Genomic DNA, 21,727 nt, shown 5'->3' on the forward strand with positions numbered 1-21,727 from the left:
AAGGAGGCAGAAGACAGCCAGCGAGCCAACGAGCTGCGAAGCAGCCTCATTACCTTTTGTGATGAAAACTACTGACTTTATTATACACATAAAAAATAGTGGTAACAGTGCTTCAAGGGTAACTAAGAGTCTTTAAACCAACTTTTAAGCCTTCGCGAGGGAATGTAAAATACTCAAAGCTCAGAAAAGGTTTGCTGGTCATTACCCCTCAAAACAGGCTTCATCCAATTCCCATAGTGCTTGTCCTCATTAGGGCCTCAGTTGAAACTCTTACTACTCTCAATTAGATGCAGATGCTAATACATTAGCAACAATAACTTAAATAAATAAATACATTGAACAGTAATACCAAAACTAAACACAGGAATAAAATTCAGACCCCGAACCTAAGAACCATGAGGCAGACATGCTAATAACTACGAGGGGCTGCCAAAGTTAATTTCAGTGAGAGAGAAAAAAATATGGGTGGTAAAGTGTGACATAATCTTGATCCTTGCGATATTTCAACAAAAACGTGTCCAAGGCAAGGTTTTAAAAGAGCCATAAAGCGGTCATGGATTTGCAATCATCAAATATGAATGTATCTGACTAAATACAGATATTTAATTAAAAGAAAAAAAGAAACTATTTTCTTTCCAGCTATACAACTACTACATTGAACACAAAATACACTATATTGAAAAAGCTACACACTTTTATTCAACTGACTGTCAAAACAACATGTGCATGTGTTCCAGAGCACAAAGCAAGGTGTACAAAGCGATGCTTGAATGACTTTGTTTGGGAAGAGCTGAAAATTCCTGACCTTAGTCTCATCAAATACTTTTTATGTGAACGACAATGGCGATAATGCCCGGGGGACCAAATATTTTACTGTATGTGAGAATATAAAAAAATGCACTGAATTGCTACATGACAATAAATTATGTCTTTCTAAAAATGCAAAATGATAGTGGTTAAAATAAAATACATGGAAATGGCATAGTGCAGCCCCATAGTGCTTATTTTGGTAAGCATGGGTTGGCCACCAGGGGGCATTATACAACAGACATACAGATGCAAACAAAGTTTTACAACTCAGTTGCAGTAGTAGAAGTTATTTACCATTTGTGCTCAAATATCAACTGCTTAGTGTATAACAAATATATTGGTGCTAGTTTCGTTACCCCGATGAACACTAGAGCAATTTGTGTTAGCAGGAAGCTAGCGGACTTCCCTAAGGCAAAGTCATGTGGTTGTTTTAAATGATAGGATGACAATAACCTTTGACTGGGAGAGGCAATAAAGCGCTCGAAGCCTCCTTGTCTTCCTCAAATTGTATAACGTATCAAATCACTGGGTATGACGAGTTTTCATGTCCTCTGGTTGGCTGATGTCATCGTACATGACCTCGTCAGCCCCGCCCTCACTGTGCTTCTCCACACAACGACTTACGGCATCCAGCACGGTTTTCAAGCGCCGATCCAAGGCGGCGAGGTGGGGCTCCGTCAGCAGCGGGGCCGCGCCGTGCAGAGGGTCGTGGGAAAGCGAGGCCCGCATGACATCGCTGAGGCGATACTGCGGCTGGGAAAGGAGGCGCAGGCGTAGCCAGGTGGAACGACGGATTCTAGAAGAGCAAGGGGATGAGAGAGAGGAGGAAACTAGGGTCAGATAAGAGATTAAACATTTTAACGGAACTTCTAAAGCAGCATTTCACAACCACGAGAACTCATCATGTAATTTTAACCAACAATGAGTCATTTATTTTTGACCCTATGCACACATCGTATAGTGACATGCAGAACAATTAACTCATTCACTGCCATTGACGCCTTTAAACGTCAAAAATTCATTTTAACATTTTTTCCACTTTCGTAAACATTTTTTTAAATAATCTTTTTTTTTGTTTTAAAGAAAAAAAGAAAAGATTACCAAAATTAGGGGCGTCAGCCAATTAACATTTTTATTAGTTTATAAATAAATATATAGTAAATAGTTAACTCACAATTAATCACAAATTGTATATCTGTTCCAAATGTACAATATTTTTTTTTCTAGGTTTTTATACTCTTGTTAACAAAAGTGGAAAAAAATGTTAAACTAATAGAAATAGTTCAAATGATTTTTCGAAGTCTATAGCCGTCAATGGCAGTGAATGAGTTAAAGTGGAAGTCAACTTTAAACACTTCTTGACAATAATAAGGTATATGTGACCTCACTGGTCTAAACATGACATTCTGATTAATATTACATTTGTGTAATATGAAGCAAAATTCAGTCATTTTTATCCATCTCAAGGCAGCCATTTTGCCACTTGCTGTCGACTGAAGATGACATCGCAGATGCTCAGGAAACGACCAATCACACAGTGCACCTGTGTTCTGAAGCTGTGCTGTGCTTCGTTGTTACCTGAGACCTGAGCAACATTGATGTCATCTTCTGTTGACAGCAAGTGGCAAAATGGCCGCCCCCTGAGATGGATAAAAACGGCTGGATTTTTCTGCTTAACTCATATTCCACTAACACAATATTACCTAGAATACCATATTTAGACTAGTGGGGTTGCAGAGAAAATATTATTGTCAAAAAAAAAATTGGGGGTTGAATTCCCCTTTAAGCAAAATTTCTATATAAGCAGGTTCCAACGGGATTCAAACCCAAATCCAATTACTTTGAAATTTGAAAAAAAATTAAGGTCTACCCCGCATCCCTCAATGGATGATGATCAACATTCAGTAGTTCATCTTTAATAATATATATTTTTTAAAGTCTGTTGCTAATCAGAAGTGAAAGGTGGCAAGTTACAGCAGCAAAATTGTAATAATGTACTTCACATTTGTACCTGCAACACTGCTCTAATGGCACCAAGATGGACGGCTCGTCTTTGGAGTGGCGCCCGAATCTACATCGACAACACAGTGACAGCATAAAGTCGCTTGAGCAAACGGCACGGACACGTTAGAAATTCTGCACTTACGCCCGGCCGTTGTCGAGGTGCAGCAGGAAAGTGTCATTGCCGAACTTCTCGAACGTTTCGTAGTGGTGTCTGTCCATGTTGCCTAGAGGATGAGTCAGAAGAGCAGGACTTGGATTGAGGAGTCATTCATCATACTGAAAAGGGGATTGCAGCACCATTACACCACATCACTAACGAACCATGGACTTTTGAAAAAAACACGGTCAGTAAACTTGGGGAGAGAAATTAAATATGGGAAGGTTTCCTGTTTACCTGCAAAGTTGCAAAGATCTATTACTCCAGCCTCGGATGATAAATGGTCAGAAAAAGGAAGTGATGCGTTATCAATCATTATTTAAATGAGTAATAGCTGTAATTTCAAATTGAACTCTGACAGTCCAGTAAAAGGCACGGGTGGTGTCTCAGCTGGTTTGTAATAAATCAAACAAAATGCTCGTCAGTTATCATTATGACAAGGCAACCTTTTTAATGAAAACGCAACATGGACAAACTGATTCCAAAGCTAGTGTGCCACATTCATATATTTAGGGTTATGAATAAATGACATTGTACAAAAAAAAGAAAAAGATTTCAGTTGAACAATTCAATGTTGTATCTCTAGACGCTGTAAAAGTGCGTAGTTAGGAATGCGAGTTGAACACGAAATTTATTAAAAGTAGTAACACAGTCGCCAAGTTTACCACCTGGAACTCATTTCACCCACTGTTGTGGGTCAAAAATAACCTAACTATGGGTTACAAAGAGACCAACCCCAATTGAGTCAGTTTTACCCAAATTATTGGGTCAAATTGACTCTAAGCATTTAACCCAATACATCCTTCAACCCAGCACTCTAAAAACAGTTGGGTCAAAAACAACCCAACTATGGGTCAAAAAAGGACTCACCTCCCCCTTGGGTCAATTTGAACCCAAATCCCTTTTTGGCCCATAGTTGGGTTATTTTTGACCCAACTGTTTTTAGAGTGCTGGGTTGAAAGAAGTATTTGAGACTCTTGTCTACTGTTACCGCTCAGATGCAGTGCTTTTACGGGATCTTTGTGTAAAAGGCTACTAATAATCCAGTGCATCACCAAGCCTACTCACGAGCCGAACCTTCCGTAAACTACACAAGGAAGGCTCTAACTCGGTGGGAAGCGGAACTGTTGCGACTATGCTAAAGTCATCTCGCCCCTCCTCTCCAGTGTCCAAGTCCTCCAGATAAATCGGACAGTGATAAACTTGATCGGCCTTTAGATGCCGCGGGAAGTATTCATCTTTCACTTGTGCAGTGACGCAAATGAGAGGCATGGAGCTGGGCTGCGGAGAGAGAGATTTTTGTAAGGCCGTCCTCTTCAAGTCCCATAACGCTCCTCTTAGTTCCAGGCCGCACAAGTCCACAATATCCTTTGGACGTGGGGTGAATAATGGATCGTCACGAACCTGGAAGGATGAGAAGAAGGTTATCGTCTCGTTATCGAAAGGTGATAGGGATGCTATATCAGAGCTTCGATGGCCGAGGTACATGTGAGTTTGTTGTCACTATATAAACTCTCTTCAAATGTATTCCTTATTCTTCTGTTGAGAGAAAACTAGACAGGTGGATTTGAATAAATCAGAATATCATAGAGAAGTTCATTTACTTCGATAGATTTTTTTTTTTAATTAATAAAGTGAAACTCATACATGATGCGGTCATTGCACATCGGAATGTTGACTTCAGCTACAATCATCAATATTATACAAAATAAAACAAAATCATGAACTACAGTATTTCATTGTGAATCTATAATAAAAGTTTCACTTTTGAGTTAAACTAGCTTTCCACGATCATTTAATTTGTTGTGATGCTTATTAAAAGGGTATCTGGCAAAACAATGGAACTATAAAGTTCAACACCCTATCAAGTGGCCCAAATTTATGACGGCACATTAGGGTCACGTATTATTATTATTATTATTTCAGGAGGAGGGGGGTAATATTCAGAGAAAAAAAACTCACAAATTTGCCACTTTATAAAGGTGCAAATTTGCCACTTAAGTCGCAAATGTACAAGTTTTTATAAACATTTTTTTTTTTAAAGGTTGGGGGCGATATTCTGAAAAAATAACTAAAAGTAATATTTTCAGAATATTGCCCCCAACCTTTAAAAATATATATTTATACGTGGCCCTAATACGCCGTCGTAAAAATTCAACCCAATTTTTTTTTTAAGGAAAATTAAGCATTCACACACTTTTGAAATCCAGATTTCAGGATGAACTCGATTTCATTTAACCATTGCTAAACCATTACTTTTTCTTGCAACTTTAAAATCGGTTTCAGTGTCATTCCAACATCAATAAGCTTTACCTCAAGGTGTAGAACGATATCACTGATGTACTTATGATGCACTTGAGCGGCTTTTCTCATCAGTGCCACCAGGAAGCCCTTGGCATTGGCGAAAGCAGACAGCCGGTAGGCAGCGCGAGGCGCCGTATCGTTGTCGCGCCACACATAAGCGCTGAGCAGCTCTGCCCGCCTCTGCAAACGCGACAATGCGGTGAGTGTGGGGAGGGACAGAAAGGTCGCCGTCATGTATCGAAGTGGCTGTTGGAGCCGAGAGAGCAGCAAGGACACCGATTCACTCAGCTCTTGCCACTCGTCCAGTAGGAAGTCATAAAGAGGACTCTGGAAAACAGCTCCGGCGTTTCTCGATCGGATTTCGTTTTGGTGTGTGATGTAATCCTGCAGCGTATGCAGATGCTCTCGGGCCTGGCTAAATTCTGGCAGCACCGCCAGCACACTGCTAGGAAATGCAGCAAGCCCTTGAGGAATCTGTGAGGCATGGAGCATCTTGTTCAGATTGTGACTGTTGACTTTCAGTATTTCAGCTTCCACGTCAGCACTGAATCCCAACAGAAGAGGTTCGCTGATAGCCATGGCACGCAGAAGCTGTCGATCCACCATTCGTTGGAGTTTGGCAAAATCTAAAAGCATGAAATAAAAATACATACAAACTTTTTTCAAATTATGTACATGCAGTTTTCTTTTTATATTGGCATAGGACAAAAAAAAAATCAGTAACTGGATTACTGTGAACAAAATCTATTCTTTTCTTTTCAGACCATATTGCCCAGCCTTAGTTGACTGACAGAGATATTGTACGCTGCGTATGCTAGCACAGTTGCTAATGCCATCATGCATCAAGCATTCTTCAACTTGACTCATTCAAAACAATTGCAAGCTGTCATGTTACCGTGGTGCTCAGTGCTGATGATCTCATTGGCGAGTATGTGTGGTCCGCTGGCCATAGGTGGCGCTGTGCTGAAGCAGGATTCTGCTGTGTTATGCACCACCTCGGAATCCGCAGACTCCAAAACATGGCCGCCATGCACAAGGTTGACTAGAAATTAAAATAAGGAAATACAAATAAGAATCAACTTGCTTAAACAATCACAGTGAGTCAACTTGAGCACAGTTTGAAATGAGGGGTCACCAGGCACATAATTCAGGATTCCCTCTCACACACTACTGAAATGCTCACATCCAAATTACTCTTTTTTTTTTTTTTTTTAACTGGAACTCCATCACACAATAGCAAATGCTCTCACTCCCACGTCTGAAATTAGTTTTGACCACATACACTACTGAAACATTATCACACACAACAGAAAGCTCTCACATGTACTATTAAAACGATCACACGTATATACACAGTGCAGAAAAAACTCTCCCACACACAACTAAAATACTCTCACAAATACTACTAATTTTTCCCCCGTTCACATTCACTACTGACAAGCTCTTAAATGCTACTTAAACGCTCTCACACACACACTACTGAAATGCTTTGACAGAATTTTTTGGACTCACATTCACGAAGACTTCTGGAATGCTCTCAAACAGATACTGAAATATTTTTTGCTCACGTAAACTGCTACAACACTTTCACACATATCACACTCACTACTGATTCTAGTAGAATACTACACTTTACTAAAATTCTCTTCTCTCATATACACTGATGAAATGCTCTCAAGTATTGAATTATTTTAGCACACATACACTACTGAAATTCTATCACACATCATACTGAAATACGGATACCAGTAGTGTGTAAGGCTAGGCTAGTGTTTCAGTAGAGTGTGGAGAAAATAATTTTAGCAGTAAATGATATAATTAATACTAATATGTGTGAGGAGTGTAATCTTTGACCTGCTCCATGTATATAGAGTATATAAAATTGAACTAAATTAATTCATTACCTGCAATGTATTGTAAAGCTTTAGTCTTGTCGTGGCACAAACTGGCAGAAGAAATGAGTGCATCCACCAAAGCTATAAGATCTGACTGGCTCCTTCATGGAGAATTAAGTGGAAAAAACACTTTTTAGATGTCTACATTTTCAAATGGAACGCAACGTAATAATCAGGTCACATGTTTTGAGTTCTCACCAGCTGTAGATTCTGGCCTGGCCCAAGTATTTGTAGGCCTCTCTCTGTAGCAACACAGAGTGGAAGGTTGCACAGCGTAGAAGGAGCTCCATGTTGTCGGCCACACTTTCCGAGTGATTCCGAGCGATGGATGACAAATATTGCAAGGAGCAGCTCAACTCTTCCTTCAAGTTCCAGGAGGAGTCGCAAACCAGAGGCAAGCCATGCATTCGCGCCAATGCTGGATTCAATTGACATCAAGACCATAGTCATTATTAGTTACAACATGGGCAAGTATGATTTTAAATGTGCCAATAAAACAAGTAGAGACAATCTTTACACGGAGGAACAGAAATATATACGTTGCCCGACAATTTATGTTAAGAAGGGCATACACACACATTAATCAGCAGCAAAGGCCTGATGATTGGATGTCTCTGATAAGCAGTAAGCATTTGTTGATTTTTCGTTTTTAACTTGTCGTGGGGGTTTCTCACGTTTTAAAAATTGATTAAGATCACCACAAGGGGGAGAAGTGATACATTGAAAAACCTACCAGGTAGGAAGCACCGAGTAGTTTCTTCAGTTAGAAACCACAGTCGGAAGTCTGCGTGAGGGCTATTTATGTGCGTTGTTGCTGTGGGGCAATTAAGAGTTGCAGTTAAATTGGATATAGAGGGTGTCCCACAAATCAAGATAACGTTTTATTCCTATTTTGTTTACATTTACACAGATGTGAGACCATCAGCAGTTGGCAGGTTAGTGGTTAGATTTTTCTGGAAATATATCCTTTCCTTGTTCAAAGCAGCGTTGTAAAATTGGCTTTTTTTTTTGTCCTCAACTGCTTTATGGCTGTTACAGAGCTCCAACGAGCTTCAATTTACACTATCCATGACATGATACGTTCTGTTGACAAGCCACACAGCAGAAGGCCTGCTACTACCACCACTGATGAAAATACCAAACTCCGACAGCAGGCGTTGGCACGAAGCCAGGGAAAGTCTATCTGGAGGGCATAAGGTTGATTCAGCACATGCTTTGTGCAAGAGAATGATTTGTTGGTAACCCAGTGGGTAGTAGGTAATGTCTGGTCGGTGCTGGATTTCACTTTCCTTTTTTTCTTTGATCCTTCCTCGGGTCTCCTGACAATCGCACGACTAGCTGGATTCTGAAGTATTCGGTTTAGGTGAACGGTAAGGGATTTTTAATAGGTTTTAGGTGAACTAATGAATACACATTCACGCACGCACACGCACACACACACATGCACATACAAAACATAAATTAATAAACTTTTTTTAAAAAAGAGAGCAATGATGACGACAAGTCAAATCGGTAAAATTACCAAATGAACAATACTGAGCTCTCCAGAAAAAAAAAAGAAAAAAAGAATGGTTTGTTTACAAAAAAACAAAACACAAAATCAGTCAAATGCTGATGGAATCACACCGGGGTCAATTGCTGCCACACAAGACACTCTTACCTCCGAAAGGGGAAAACAGCTGATTGAAGCGTGCCACTAGTTTATCATCCCAATGCTCCAGCAGCTCACAGTTATTAAAAACCAACCAGTGACCTTCTCTGACTGCTTTTTCCAGAGTTACCATGATGAAGTCAATGTCAAGTCCTCCAACGGATATTACTTTCACCTGCAGAATATATACATTATTTTGAAGGAAAAGAACATCAACTGTATACATCCCATTAAACCAATTATTCTTACCTCCTGTGTAGCCGCAGCCTTGGAGGCCAAGAGAGTCACTAAGTGGAGAGGCTGAATGCTTGTCCACTTATCTTTGGATGGACGAGGCCATGTTAGGATGAAAGGTCCCTTGTGCTCCTCAAGAAATCTGTAAAGAGCCCCTGGGTTCCCACAGTGAGGCACTGATGTGTGGCGAGGTCGGCGGAACTGGCAGGCCGCCATCGCCTCAGCTAGCGCTTCTGTAGAGTGCGGCTGCAAGATTTTTGAAATGAGAGCCCGCTGTATCAAGGACAGATGGGAGTGGGATCCGCAAGGAACTGGTCCTGCTATGACGGAGGAAGCCAAGCGCATGTACTCTTGCCACTCCTTGTGCGAAGAGGTCAGAGAGGCAGTCAACCCGGTAAAGTCTGGAATCTTCTCTAAACAGAGGAGGTCAGAGTCAACCTGAGGGGATATCCAATTGTCCTTTGAGGAAGGTGGAGCTGGAAGAGCAAGAATATCTTTAAATCCCACGAGAAAGGCTGTCCTCTCAGGTAGAGAGCAGATTTGGTTGGTCTGCATCACAGCCAAAGTCACCAACAGCTTCAAAACCACAACGTGGCTTCTAAACAGACATGGTCTGTAATAGAACATCAGTTTTGCCACCATCATGTTCCTTATCTCCGGAATTACTCCCCCTATCACTTTCCCGGTGCCATATGACACAAGCCTACTTGCCTTCTCTGCAAATGCCTCCTGCATCACTGCATTGAAGCCAGATAATGAAAAATAATAAACAGGGGAGAGGCGGGACACCTCCTGCAAAGCCTGGTAGAAGAGCCAAGCCAGCTTTATCAACTGCTGGGGAGCAGCCAGCAGAGGCTCATGGAACTCCTGGCTCTCATCAACCAGCTGCAACTCTGTCTGCGCATAAGACATTGATTCTTGGACCCCAGCCACTTGGGTGAGGAACTCGGGCGCTTGCATTCGTGTGGTGTCCGACTGCAAGACGAAGTCCATTACAGAATTCTACAGAAAAAGATTGAGTACTGTAAGTTTAATATGTAAATGTCACTACATTGTTTTAATTTTTTTATTATTGATGTTTTTGCAATGACTTGTGTGGGGTTTAATGTCAGTATATATATATATATATATATATATATATATATATAAAATCTAAGTTAAAATATGTACAACAAATATTTTATTTTAGTAATACAATTATTTATTCATACACATTTTATTATTTATAATCAATATCATTATAATTAATCAACCATTAATTTAATAAAAGCAATAATCTTAAATGTTTATGCAACAATGTTAATGTTAACTTTTTTAAATCCATTATTTACATTAAAAAAGTAATATATCCTTTAATGGGATATATGATTATTTTTTTAATGTATACATTTTAATTAAGCAATTATAAAGTGAGAAATGGACCCTCAATCACTCACAGTGGAACTATGAATGAAATACAATATTTATATATATACTTGCCAGTCTTAACCAGAAAATTGGTAATATTGCAAATTTCATTGTGCCTACATCTGGGTCTGAGTGTACATAATTGGATTCCTCATTCCCGTAACAATTGATTCAGCTAAATGCTGCCAAATGTCAACGACAGCTACAAAAGATACAAATGTGAGTAATGCCAACTTGTAATGAAGTCACCAATGATTTAAAGTTGTGAGAGTTACAGTGTTGTACGGTAAACGCCTGCCTGACTCACCTCCTCCGTGACCAGCTTCCTCTGCAGCAGCTGTTTGTCATTCTGCATCCGCAGGTGTTGAATCAGCAGCACTTTGCACTCCGAATGCAGTAGCTGTGTCAGCATGAGTTCCTGGATCTGAGCCGAGCTTGGCGAGAGGTCAACCACATCTACCTGAGCCAGCATGGACGGATGGATGGCTGAGCAGGAAGAAAGCACAATTAGGCATGGCTTGAGGTGGTTATTTGAAAATCCCTGTTTTCCTGGAAGAAGTCAAATTCCAGGTGTTGCTCACTACCGTTACTGAGAAGTCGGGCAGGATAGTGGGTGCTGAGCAAGAGGAAGAACGCAGGGTGGGTCTGGTGGGCAGTTGGCTTTGAGCCTGGGGGGCAACTCGCAGCGGGACGGGCCAAAGTAGCGAGAAATTCTGGACTGACTGATATTCGCTCGATGTGAGTAACCAGGACTTTCAAGCCTGCAACAAAAACAGGATATACTCTCTCTTAAAAGTGAAGTCAACCCCCCAAAAAGATTTTGACAAAAATATGTTCTATGCAGCCCCACTAGTCTAAATATGGTATTTTGGTTAATATTGTGTTAGTGGAATATGAGTTAAGCAGCAAAATCCAGCAGTTTTTATCACTATCAGAAGGCGGCCATTTTGCCACTTGCTGTCGCGTGAAAATGACATCATAGTTGCTCAGGTCTCAGGTAACAACCAATCACAGCTCAACTTCAGAAAACAGGTGAGCTGTGATTGTTCGTTGTCTGAGCCTTGAGCAACTGTGATGTCATCTTCAGTTGACAGCAAGTGGCAAAATGGCCGCCCCCTGAGATGGAAGAAAACGGCTGGATTTTGCTTCATAATTCATATTCCACAAATGTAATATTAATCACAATGTCATGTTTAGACTAGTGAGGTCTCATATAACATATTATTGTCAAGAAATGTTCAATGTTGACTTAGTCTTAATTTTTTTTTTAAAGATGATCGTACAAATGGTCATTTGATTCATTTAAAAAGTGGATTCATTAAACTTGGTGGGAAAAATACTTCCTACCTAATTGATGCATTTAAAATCAATTTAATATGAAATGTTATATTCTAATTTCGTGAGTTGGCGAATTTGAGGATTTCTTTAGCTTTATAAAATCGTCAAAATAAAACAAACTTAAGCTTTACTTTTCAAATTAAAATGGTGAAATAACTTCAGTTCTCCACAATATTCACATTTTTCATATTTTACCATGCTAATCCGCGTTTTGTCTTTTTTTCCATTGTGTTTTGTCGTTTCATTTATCCTGCTTATATGTTGAGATTTGATCTTGTATCCATTTGCTTCAATAAAGCACAGTAAGTTTGTCTCGTTTAGGAATGGTGTGATACAAATTAATTTGCCCGTGGTCGATTTCGGTATATTTTACTGAGCAGCCGGGACCGAGACATGTGTCGCACTTATATACGTTGCAAGTTCTATTCCTGATGTCATGGATGACGGCAGTGTGACATCTAATGTTTGAACTTCCTGAATTTTGGTTGAATTCCCAATCGTAAAACTTTCAAATTTCGAGGTTATACCGTATAATTATTTCAATTACCAGTTTCAGCAGCCAGGTCCAACTGGCACATTAGCTTTGGGTCGTCAGCACAAATCACTACGTCACACTCAAACTCTTTCCCAAGACTGACATCATCTCCTGTATCACCTGTACAACAGACAAAAATGTGTTGTTTCTTCAGTAGAATTTCACATTTTGATCCCATCCCAGCCTGTAATGCTCTCGAATAGGCATAGACACCAACACAAAAATGGTACCAACTTATTTCTGACAAAACACATACCTGTAATGACCCCATTTTTAGAGTTCATCTCCAGATGATGCTGAGTGTCAGCCAATAGAGGCCAGTATTTAACCCAACTTCTCTTACAGCCCCACAGCAACAGCTTCACTATTAATCTGGTGGTTGCCAGCTCATGTGGCGGCCACTCTTTCACACCCAACACCCGACACAGAAGAGGCTGCAGCATCTCGGACAGAGCGACCGGAAAACCCGAGGTTGGCTGAGGAGGCGCCGGATCGGTGGAGGTGAACAGGGAACTTCTGGGGTCTCTGGGATTTGTGTCGATACTTCCTGTCTTGCACAACACTCTCCACTTGCTCAGCAATTCTGTGCGTACATCGGCTGCAAAGGCGCCTAAATATGAGATGATGGCAGCCAGGACCATGGCGTCCCCTGGTAAGCATTGTCTCTGCAACTGTGCATCCTGAGGGAAGGAAAACAAAAATATAATAACTCTGCAACAAATAACAATTCTGGGCTGGACTGCTTTTCAGATAGCGCTTTATACACCATATGGTGCCCATAGGGTCATACACCAGTTGTCGGGCGCTGCCATGTCCACTGGGAGCAAAACTCTACCACTGAGCCATGACAACCCGGTGACAAGCTTTGTACGTCGGAGAGATGTAAGTGAAGGTTATTGTAGTCTAAATCTCATGTGCATGTACACACACGCACTTGGGGTGTATTTTTCCCCAAAACAAATGATTTGCAAGCCGTTATTGTAAAGACTAATGTAAGTAAGATTTGTGTATGTTACCTTAGCATCAGCCCTCCACACCGTTGTGTGTATCAACAACAGTTCCACAGCATTAGCAGCTTTTCTCTCCAGGGACTCAGCTTCGTGTAGTAGCAAAAGTTGCTCATTCAGCAAATTCAACTCAGGCTGCAGCTGAACATCCAGCTCTTCGAGGCAACAGTTTATTCCCGCTATGCACTCGTTGATCTGCTCAAGTTGCTCTTTTACCCTTATAAGCATTAAGTCCAGCTGCTTCCTGACCATCAGTTCGTATCTCTTCGAGCCACAATTGTTGACAGCAAGGATCCAGCGGCATAGAGTCTCGCAGGCCTTGCTCACCTCGCGGATGCACTCCGGCACAAACATGGGGTTTTTAATTAATTCGCCCAGTTGGAGCATTTGTATGTCCGTGAGGCCGTAGAAGTCAAATGTTTCCAGGCACTGGGTAAAAACAAAACAAATGCGTGAAGCTTTGAGCAAAAAAGAAAAGCATCTGTAATTGAAATACAGTGGGTACCTTCAAAGTCAACTGCTTGTAGATTTGGAACATTGAGAATTTGACCACAATTTTTGGGCTTATAAGTCTTCTTCAGAATTTGTCAGAAACAGCTCAGTTGCATTACAGAATTAATGTTACATGTGTTTAGCTTTTTATTTGTTTTTTGTTTTTTCCGATTTATGGCGTCACACACTTAAAATTTTGCCACGTTATACTATGGAATCATTTTGTTCCTTGAACTGATTCATTGAATTCTCATAATATTTCCATTGGGAAAATGTCTATACACAGTATATGTGTTCAACCTTGGAGGTAGCAATGTAGTATCTTTCTAAAATGTCATGAATTCACCATGTGTAAATTCTGGCAAACTGAAAGAATCCAATTAGTTTCAAATGCTTTTAAAATATACCTTATACAAGTTGCATTGTCCGAAGAGTCTTTTTGAATTGATCCAGCCAGGTGGCCGGTCAAAGAGCAAAAGAACTGCATTCATGACAAGCACCACCCCATCAGGTGGATCTCTGTAGTGGCGCACTTCTTCAAGGTCTAACGGATCCAGACTATGGAGCACATCGAGTGCTGCCTTGAAAAATGGGCTCAGCTGAGAAGAATGAGTGGAAATGATCAGTATTTCCAAATTAACTCATGTATAGGCATTGTGTCAACATTTCATGTGTTCACCTCCTCCTCGGATTCAGCGATCCGGTCCTCCAGGATTTGTATTTTTCTCTCCTGTTTAGCACGTTTATTTTCAGCTTTCTCAAGCAAATTCTTCTGCTCATCTATGGCTCCGAGGAGCGCATCCACACGCTGAAACAGGGAGTTAATATCATTCACTACTGCACTACTTTTAAGCTTTCCAGTGAGTTGATGTACTGTAATGTAGCCAGTTACTGTTACTGTGTGTTAGACTGTGTATACTCTACCTGCTGTATCTCGGCAACTATTCCCTGCATTCTAGTTAACTCGTGTTTGCACTGCATGGCCGTGTCATCCAGGGCATCCAAATGAGACAGACCAGTGTTCAGTCTATACAAATAAAATATTCCTCACAGATTAGCACATAATTTTACAGATCAGAAGACTTGCAAAAAATTCTTTAGGACTTGCATTAAAGCTTACTGCTGAGGTCTTATAAAAATCACTACTATATTAAGCAAGAATATTTGTTATGAGTAAAATGAGAAAAATCACTACCTCTTGGATCGGCTCTCCAATTCACTGAGCATAACTTTGCAGAGGTAACCAAAGTGGGAAATGAACGCCATGTATGTATAAGGGCTGAAAGGCTGTGTCATTAGAAGGACAGAGGCATACTGATATGCGGACTGGTGGATTCCTGCCATTGCTACAGCCAGGTCAACTTGTGAGCCTTCTAATTTCACTGAATTCAAGGGGGAAACTACAGTTATCTTACCATCATGGGCATTTAATAAATATAAAATGATTTTTGAGGTCTAACTTACAGTTTTGATAAATATTTTTCAGGCGGTGAGCAGCAACTTCCGCCAAAGACTGACTGAACCAAGGCTGGTACAGCTCCACACAACAGAGGCTCAGAGCCTTGGTCATTTGTGCCTACAGTAGGTGACAAAGAGTTTCAATGCAAATACCATTAGGCAGCTTTAATAAGAACACATAATGTTGGTTGCGAAGGAAAACACAAGACAGCTTAGTGTGCATGTCTGTGACTAAAATATAAGCAATATATTAATAACGCTGGTCTGCATTAAAAAAATAAATAAATAATAGCCAGCAACATTTTTTAAGGCCGTTTCGTATTAAGAATAGAAAGATCTCAGTAGTTTTTCTCTATATAATAATAATAATAACTAGATGCACAATTTCTGGAGATATTGCGTGTAAATGCTGAAAGCTAAATGCTAACATTTGAATGCTTTATTATAATAATGTTAAATGACATTGAATAACAGTGCTTTAGCTGGTCCTTGAAAGCTCCTAATAAACGTTCACCTGTTTCAAAGCCACAGGCTGTGAGGAAAAGTGACTCAGAGAAAAACAAAAAACAAATATCCTCTATGAATCCCTTGGTAGTTCATGTATTAAAAATTAGTAGTGTGCAATGTTCCCTTTAAGTTGCCTGGCTGAGTCAGTGTGCTACTTTTGTAGCCTTTGAAAACAGCCCAAATAGCACACAGCGTATAACAGAAAAAGTGGAGCACATGGGGCCAAATGAATGGTACGAATGTCTTTAGTTCGAAAAAATTTATCTAGAAAATATTTGTCATTGTTTATTTTTTGATGCAGACCAGTGTAATACGTATTTGACATAAAACCATATGCGTAAGCAATCCAAAAACCTTGTATTTATTGTTTCCACTGCTGGCTGATACGGCGGCAGGCATCAACATGAAAACATGCACGTCTCTGAGGTTTTGGCACAAGTACCTATGTTATAATAATAATAATAAAGAACATTTGTTGTCATGTCACAATCACTACAATACAACCAAAGGTCAAAATTTTAGGTTAGAATAGAAGAAAATAACAGGGTGATGTAATACTTTTCCTTACTTGTCAAAAATCCAGCTGTCCAAGAGGAATCTTTTTGTTTTGTACACAGCAGTCACCCTTGAAACAATCTTGGCCAGCTCCTGGTCTGTGTAGAGCCCCGGGTAGGACCTGAGGGCCACCAATAGCTCTTCTCTGACAGAGGAGCTGATATTTTCATGAACTAGTATGATGGTATTAATTTCATAAACTCGAGTTCGATTCCCGGCTATTTTCAAAATGGTATGCAATTCATTTTCGTTACCGGCGTGTACCTCCATCAGGTGGCAGCCTGAGAGGTAGGCTGCTAAACGAATGGTGGTTTTGCGTCCCGTGCCACTACATGAGGCCATCAGCAATCCATGACCTCCAGGTATTAGCAAAGCCCTGAAAATATGCAACAACTGACACATTCTTTGTTTGTGAACAGTGTATTTGAATGGAAAGTGGCTATTAACGTCTTGTTTTTCATCGTCTTTCATGTCAATATGTGCCAACAGTTGCTGTATCAGCACACTGAGATCTTTCGGCTGATAAGAGCAATGTTTGAATATGGGAAAACGATTTCCGACAAGCTCTGGGCCGTACATAAGCTTCGTCACGACTTCCAGCAAGTGCTGAAGAAACTTTGCTTGTAGTCTTGGGACATTCGATTCTGTTGATGCAGCTGATTTTGGTGCCTGTACTGGACTTCTTGGCGTACAGGTGGCTGCAGGGCTTAATTGTGCAATGAGACTAGTGGGGCTTGGAGGGAAGAGGGCGTCGAGGTTGGATTCATCTCGTAATTGCACTTTAAAGTGTGCTGTTGCTGTCTTGGTAATGAGTGATTGCAGTTTCGTCATTTCATTCTCTGAGCTGATCCGATCACCAAAGGTACGCATGCATTCATGTATCCAGAGATGCACAATGTTGAGCTCCATGACGAGAGGCTCTTGAGGGACCGGGGAAGATTTAGATTTTACCTTGGGGTCTAGCATCTCGGTTTTTGGAATAACAGGCTGCCACAAGCACATCCCCTCAAACACCTTCTTCAGGTCATGGTAAGAGAATAAAAAATGGGGCCTTTGTCTTGTGGGTTGGAAATTGTTGCAAACATCTGCATACAAATTCTGTGTCGCGTTGATGATACAACGCACCATGTCCACCACACTTGGGATAAACGGCACATCCCTGAGCCAGAGTTTAAGCTGAGGCGAGTGAATAGAAAATATAAACTCTGTGGTTAAGCTCGGAAGTGCAAAGATGGAGAATAGACGTGACAGCCTGGAAGATATTACACTAATGTGAGGATTGTCTAGTTCAAAGACACAACAGGTAGCCAGGTAGGTGATGGTTCCTGGACTGAGCACCTTGAAGCGGTCAGAATCAAATGCAAGAATCCCTCCTTTTGAAATACTTTGTCGTAGAGTCTCTAAGATTTTTGAAGTCTTCCCAGTCACATCTATTCAAATGAAAATTGAAAAACGATGATTAAAATATACAACGTCCCGTTAAAGTAACTATATTTTGCACTGTACTGTTTCTTACTCACCGCATTGCGTCTCATGCAAGTCATCCACGTAAAGCATCAGGCCTGGCTGTTTGCGCATGATACCCTTGTTTTTTTGACAGCTCTTCTGGTAGCCAATTCCACACAGTAAATGGCGCAAGTCTGTGGGACCCTGTATCGAACTAGCTGGTATTTTAATGTGTGGCTTATCAAAACACAGCAGGGTGTTGCATACAGTGGATTTTCCTGAGCCTGGCTCTCCTGCTAGCAACACAGGCTGGATCGCCTCTAACATGACGGACAGCAGACAGGTATATTTCCAGTACTGTGTAAAGATGGCGATATTTTAGTTATTTTTGTTGATTACATGTCTTTCTTATGAAAAAAAATAATAATATATATATATATATATAATAACCAACCTTGGGAGTGATGGACTTTGTCAATAATGTGTTGTTAGAGTATATCTTGTTGTCGATATTAAAAAAGAACTCAAACACAGTCCCTTCAGGTGGAATCTCAATTTTAGATTGACTATCAAATAGTACCTGGCGGGCAACAATGTCAAACTGTGGCCAGAGCCTGTTGAAACGATGGAAAAAAATATGTAAAAGAAAATGAGAATTGGCAAAAATTATAAGTCGAGAACCTTTGAATAGTTCACAAATGTAAGGTAATAAGAACATAAAATCAGTACCTACCGGGGATGTAGATGCCCTCCAAACCCCCAAATATAAGCCAACACAAAAAGATCTTGACTAAAATTGGAATTTCTGCCTGCAGGCGTATCTGCTGAAATCATCAGTGACAATAGTAAAAAAACAACAACAACATTTATCCATATTTCTAAGCTTGCAAGTAATTATACCTCTTGTGTCTTTTTGTGATGAAGCTTTGTTGTTTCGGGGTTTCCCAAAATGCTGCAGGAGGGCGCGCAGAATTCGAATGAATGATGTGATTTCTGCCAGGCCGTATGTTGAAGGTTGACCTTTATTAGAAATATTGTTCTCCTTCATCAAACTGAGAGTGCTGCAGAAAAGATCTTCTGACAGCTGGGTCCACATTTCCAGGGTTGCTTGATCGACAGTGAAACTCCACTGGAGAGAATCTATTTCACTCTTCCACACAGAGTTCCAAACATCAGTGCCACTGAAATAAATGAGGCTGCAGCGGGTCACTGCAGATGGGCTTGCATCACTTAAGTCAATGGTCTCCACAAGTAACTTGAAGTGTGATTGGGATGGCATTAGAGTTTCACCAGATGGGATGCTTAAAAATGGGTTCTTAAGATCACTCAGTGTGCTTATGTGATCTAGCCAACAGGGTTTTCCGAGTGGCTCTCCATCCATTACCAGCCATTTCACTGCATTGGTCTCATGAACAGGGTTCTCCATTGTGCATATTTCAAATGTTCTAGTCTTATGTCTTTCTGAATCTCTTAATGCTTTGGTCACAGCTCCATCTTGCCACCCAGTTTTATCACAGAATCCACCAAATAACTCCTCATGGGACATGGCGTTTGGAAATATGACCACTGTGTTGACAGAGCTCCAATTTGAAGGAGAAGTCTGTATTTTTGACTGGGGGGTATCCATGTTAAGCATTTCTTCATCAGATATATTTTCACCTGTTTCGTTTGCAAGCCGACTGAGGCCTCCTGCCAAAGCATTGTAACAGGTTGTTTTTCCACTTCCGGTGGGTCCAACAAGGATAACTGCATGAGAGAAACTCAAAATCTGGTAGAGTGCAAGAGCTTGGCAAATAATTTCTGTGTTAGAATGCAACAGAAGTTGATCTAATTCTTCTGACACTGCTTCTGCAAGTTTGTAGTTTTGTTCATCCTGAGTATATTCTTGAATAGAATGAAGTTGACATGCTATAGGAAACAAGTCTTTGAAAATGGAGTTGAACTTTGAGACTTTCTTAGAAACACACATCAATGGTGATAAGACTGAATGAACTGCTTTGACAACAGCTATTTCCTCTAATAATCCAGGGAAAATGGCTTCTTCTTGATCTTCATTAAGCTCGTTGGCATTTTCATTTTCTGGAGATTTAAGAATAGCTCGTATTACAAACGACTGTCGAGCCTTACCTGAAAATTTCTCATCCCCAATAATTTGTTTTAAAAGTTTTTTAGAGGCAGATGTGATATTCTGCAAAATGGCAAGGTGGCTACTCCGGTTTTGTGTGATGAAGACGGGCAGACAAAGCGAGTCGTTGCTGAGGTTGATGAGGGACACCAGACGTTGACTTAAACACTTGGCCTCTTTAAAACCAAAGGAAGTCAGCATTATCTCCACGATGATCCTGTAATCGGGACGGGTTAATGCCACGGGTCTGGTTGAAAATCGCAGACTTTGTGAAATCTCTGACGTGCATCCCTTTGATGAAATGAGAACACTTCCATAGTTGGGGCTAGCAGAAATGCTTATCCCTGAAAATACCATACAGACTTCTGGATCAAATGCGCTATTGCCACCTGAGGCAGTCTTTTCCTGGTCTTTCTTCTTTCTTGACAACCCGGAGTAAGATTGATAAATGTCCTCAAGCTGTTGTGCCAGTGATGCCTGGACACCTCGAGGCAGCAAGTCCGCAGAGTCCAGCACTAACCATGCTCCTGTCAAAAGAGCACCAAGGAGCATCTTTTGAAAAGTATCAGATGACATGTTTGGACAGCCGTGTAGCAGCACAACATGTCTCCCCAATGCTTTCCCTAAATGGACCACAGTATTTGTCTTTCCTGAAGAGCGAGGTCCATTCACAAATCCACATCTATAGCTCGTCAGAGCAAGGAGAATTCCCATTGTCACACGATCTGTGCAGGGAGTATGCACCATTCCCCAGTCTTCTGGACCAAAATACTCATAACCATATGGAAGTCTATGGCCCAAAATGTCCACATAACCTTTTGTACAATCAGTTTCTTTTAGACTTTGATCTTCTGAGGTCAAACAATACTTGAACAAACTCAGCCACTCAAAAGATAATTCTGGCTGACACTGCACCTGCATGAGCTGAGTTAGTTGGTCTGCATGTTTAATTCTAAGGAGCACGAAAGCACGCAGGCATGTCGTTGAGTATTTTGAGAGCTGTACATCGTCTTCAGACCTTGCAACTGCATCCCTTAAGGACCGGCAAAGCTTTTTCAGTTGTACATTGTTTAGTGTGTTAATCCTACTCATCTTAATGGTGCTTGAGTCCTGGAAGGCTTGATAAAGAACACTGCACCAGACGATCTCCTCTGCTACAAGAAGACACTGAAGAGGATATTTAGATGTCATATCCAACACAGGTAATACATGTCTATGTGTATGTGAAGGGTCTTGATTTGATGGTTCAAGTTGTTTTCGTTCATCGGCACACTGCCTCAGGAGATGTTCCATGGTTAACGCGAGTTGTTCCTGAAACATACTCAGCCAAATCAAAATATTGTGATTCGGTTGCAATGGAGTAAGAAAGGTAATGTGCTCCTGGAGGTCGCCAAAAACTCCAACTACTCTAGTCTGTGTGTCACATGTATCCTGCAGATCCTCTGCTACAGATATTTCCTCCACTTCCAACCACTGCACTCCGTTAAAGAATTTCCGTACAAAGGGTAACAGAGTGGTAGGTGTTGGTTGCAAAGAGAGTAGTTCCACTACTTCCCTATCACTTAAAAAGTAGAGTCTTGGAAACAATTTGCAGCGAGAATGGAGACGATTCGCCATTTGGTTGGCAATAGCGTTCAACGTCGATAGATCGTTTAGTAGAATTTGGCAAAGGTTTGCGCCATGGGGATTTTCAATCTCTGTTTTGGGATGAATAAAATTCAACACATTGGGGTGAGTTGAGTTGTAACGCATCATTGTCCTGAAACGCTCATCAACTGATCTGAATTCTGCCAGCTATGGAA

The 21,727-nt window shown here is 40.8% G+C and overlaps 2 protein-coding genes across 3 annotated transcripts in view; both read right to left on the reverse strand.

Moving 5' to 3' along the window:
- Positions 1–1,054: 1,054 nt before the first annotated feature.
- The window catches only part of fam20cl (family with sequence similarity 20 member C, like), a 36,446-nt gene continuing 15,773 nt past the window's right edge, over positions 1,055–21,727 (reverse strand). For both annotated transcript variants that reach the window (XM_086081864.1, XM_086081863.1), the window contains 3 exons: positions 2,957–3,038; positions 2,822–2,881; positions 1,055–1,606 (listed from right to left, as the gene is read on the reverse strand). In XM_086081864.1, coding sequence (XP_085937990.1) covers positions 1,333–1,606; positions 2,822–2,881; positions 2,957–3,038 — 416 coding nt within the window. In that variant the 3' untranslated portion in view covers positions 1,055–1,332. The remainder of the gene's footprint in view (positions 1,607–2,821; positions 2,882–2,956; positions 3,039–21,727) is intronic.
- Positions 3,935–21,727, reverse strand: part of dnhd1 (dynein heavy chain domain 1) — a 28,364-nt gene continuing 10,571 nt past the window's right edge. Inside the window, exons 22-45 of the mRNA XM_086081876.1 lie at positions 18,701–21,719; positions 18,534–18,624; positions 18,255–18,414; positions 17,875–18,157; positions 16,368–17,784; positions 16,154–16,241; positions 15,299–15,410; positions 15,030–15,216; positions 14,759–14,861; positions 14,514–14,642; positions 14,242–14,433; positions 13,352–13,771; positions 12,592–13,015; positions 12,348–12,455; positions 11,047–11,223; positions 10,770–10,948; positions 9,071–10,057; positions 8,831–8,996; positions 7,904–7,984; positions 7,369–7,588; positions 7,180–7,271; positions 6,171–6,317; positions 5,285–5,901; positions 3,935–4,375 (exon numbers count right to left, since the gene is read on the reverse strand). Of these exons, the coding sequence (XP_085938002.1) occupies positions 4,007–4,375; positions 5,285–5,901; positions 6,171–6,317; positions 7,180–7,271; positions 7,369–7,588; positions 7,904–7,984; positions 8,831–8,996; positions 9,071–10,057; positions 10,770–10,948; positions 11,047–11,223; positions 12,348–12,455; positions 12,592–13,015; positions 13,352–13,771; positions 14,242–14,433; positions 14,514–14,642; positions 14,759–14,861; positions 15,030–15,216; positions 15,299–15,410; positions 16,154–16,241; positions 16,368–17,784; positions 17,875–18,157; positions 18,255–18,414; positions 18,534–18,624; positions 18,701–21,719 (9,768 nt within the window). The 3' untranslated portion in view covers positions 3,935–4,006. The remainder of the gene's footprint in view (positions 4,376–5,284; positions 5,902–6,170; positions 6,318–7,179; positions 7,272–7,368; positions 7,589–7,903; positions 7,985–8,830; positions 8,997–9,070; positions 10,058–10,769; positions 10,949–11,046; positions 11,224–12,347; positions 12,456–12,591; positions 13,016–13,351; positions 13,772–14,241; positions 14,434–14,513; positions 14,643–14,758; positions 14,862–15,029; positions 15,217–15,298; positions 15,411–16,153; positions 16,242–16,367; positions 17,785–17,874; positions 18,158–18,254; positions 18,415–18,533; positions 18,625–18,700; positions 21,720–21,727) is intronic.

This window comes from Leptonotus elevatus, chromosome 8 (assembly GCF_054856555.1).
Source record: "Leptonotus elevatus isolate MCC_2025b chromosome 8, RoL_Lele_1.0, whole genome shotgun sequence".
NCBI classification, from domain to species: Eukaryota; Metazoa; Chordata; class Actinopteri; order Syngnathiformes; family Syngnathidae; genus Leptonotus; species Leptonotus elevatus.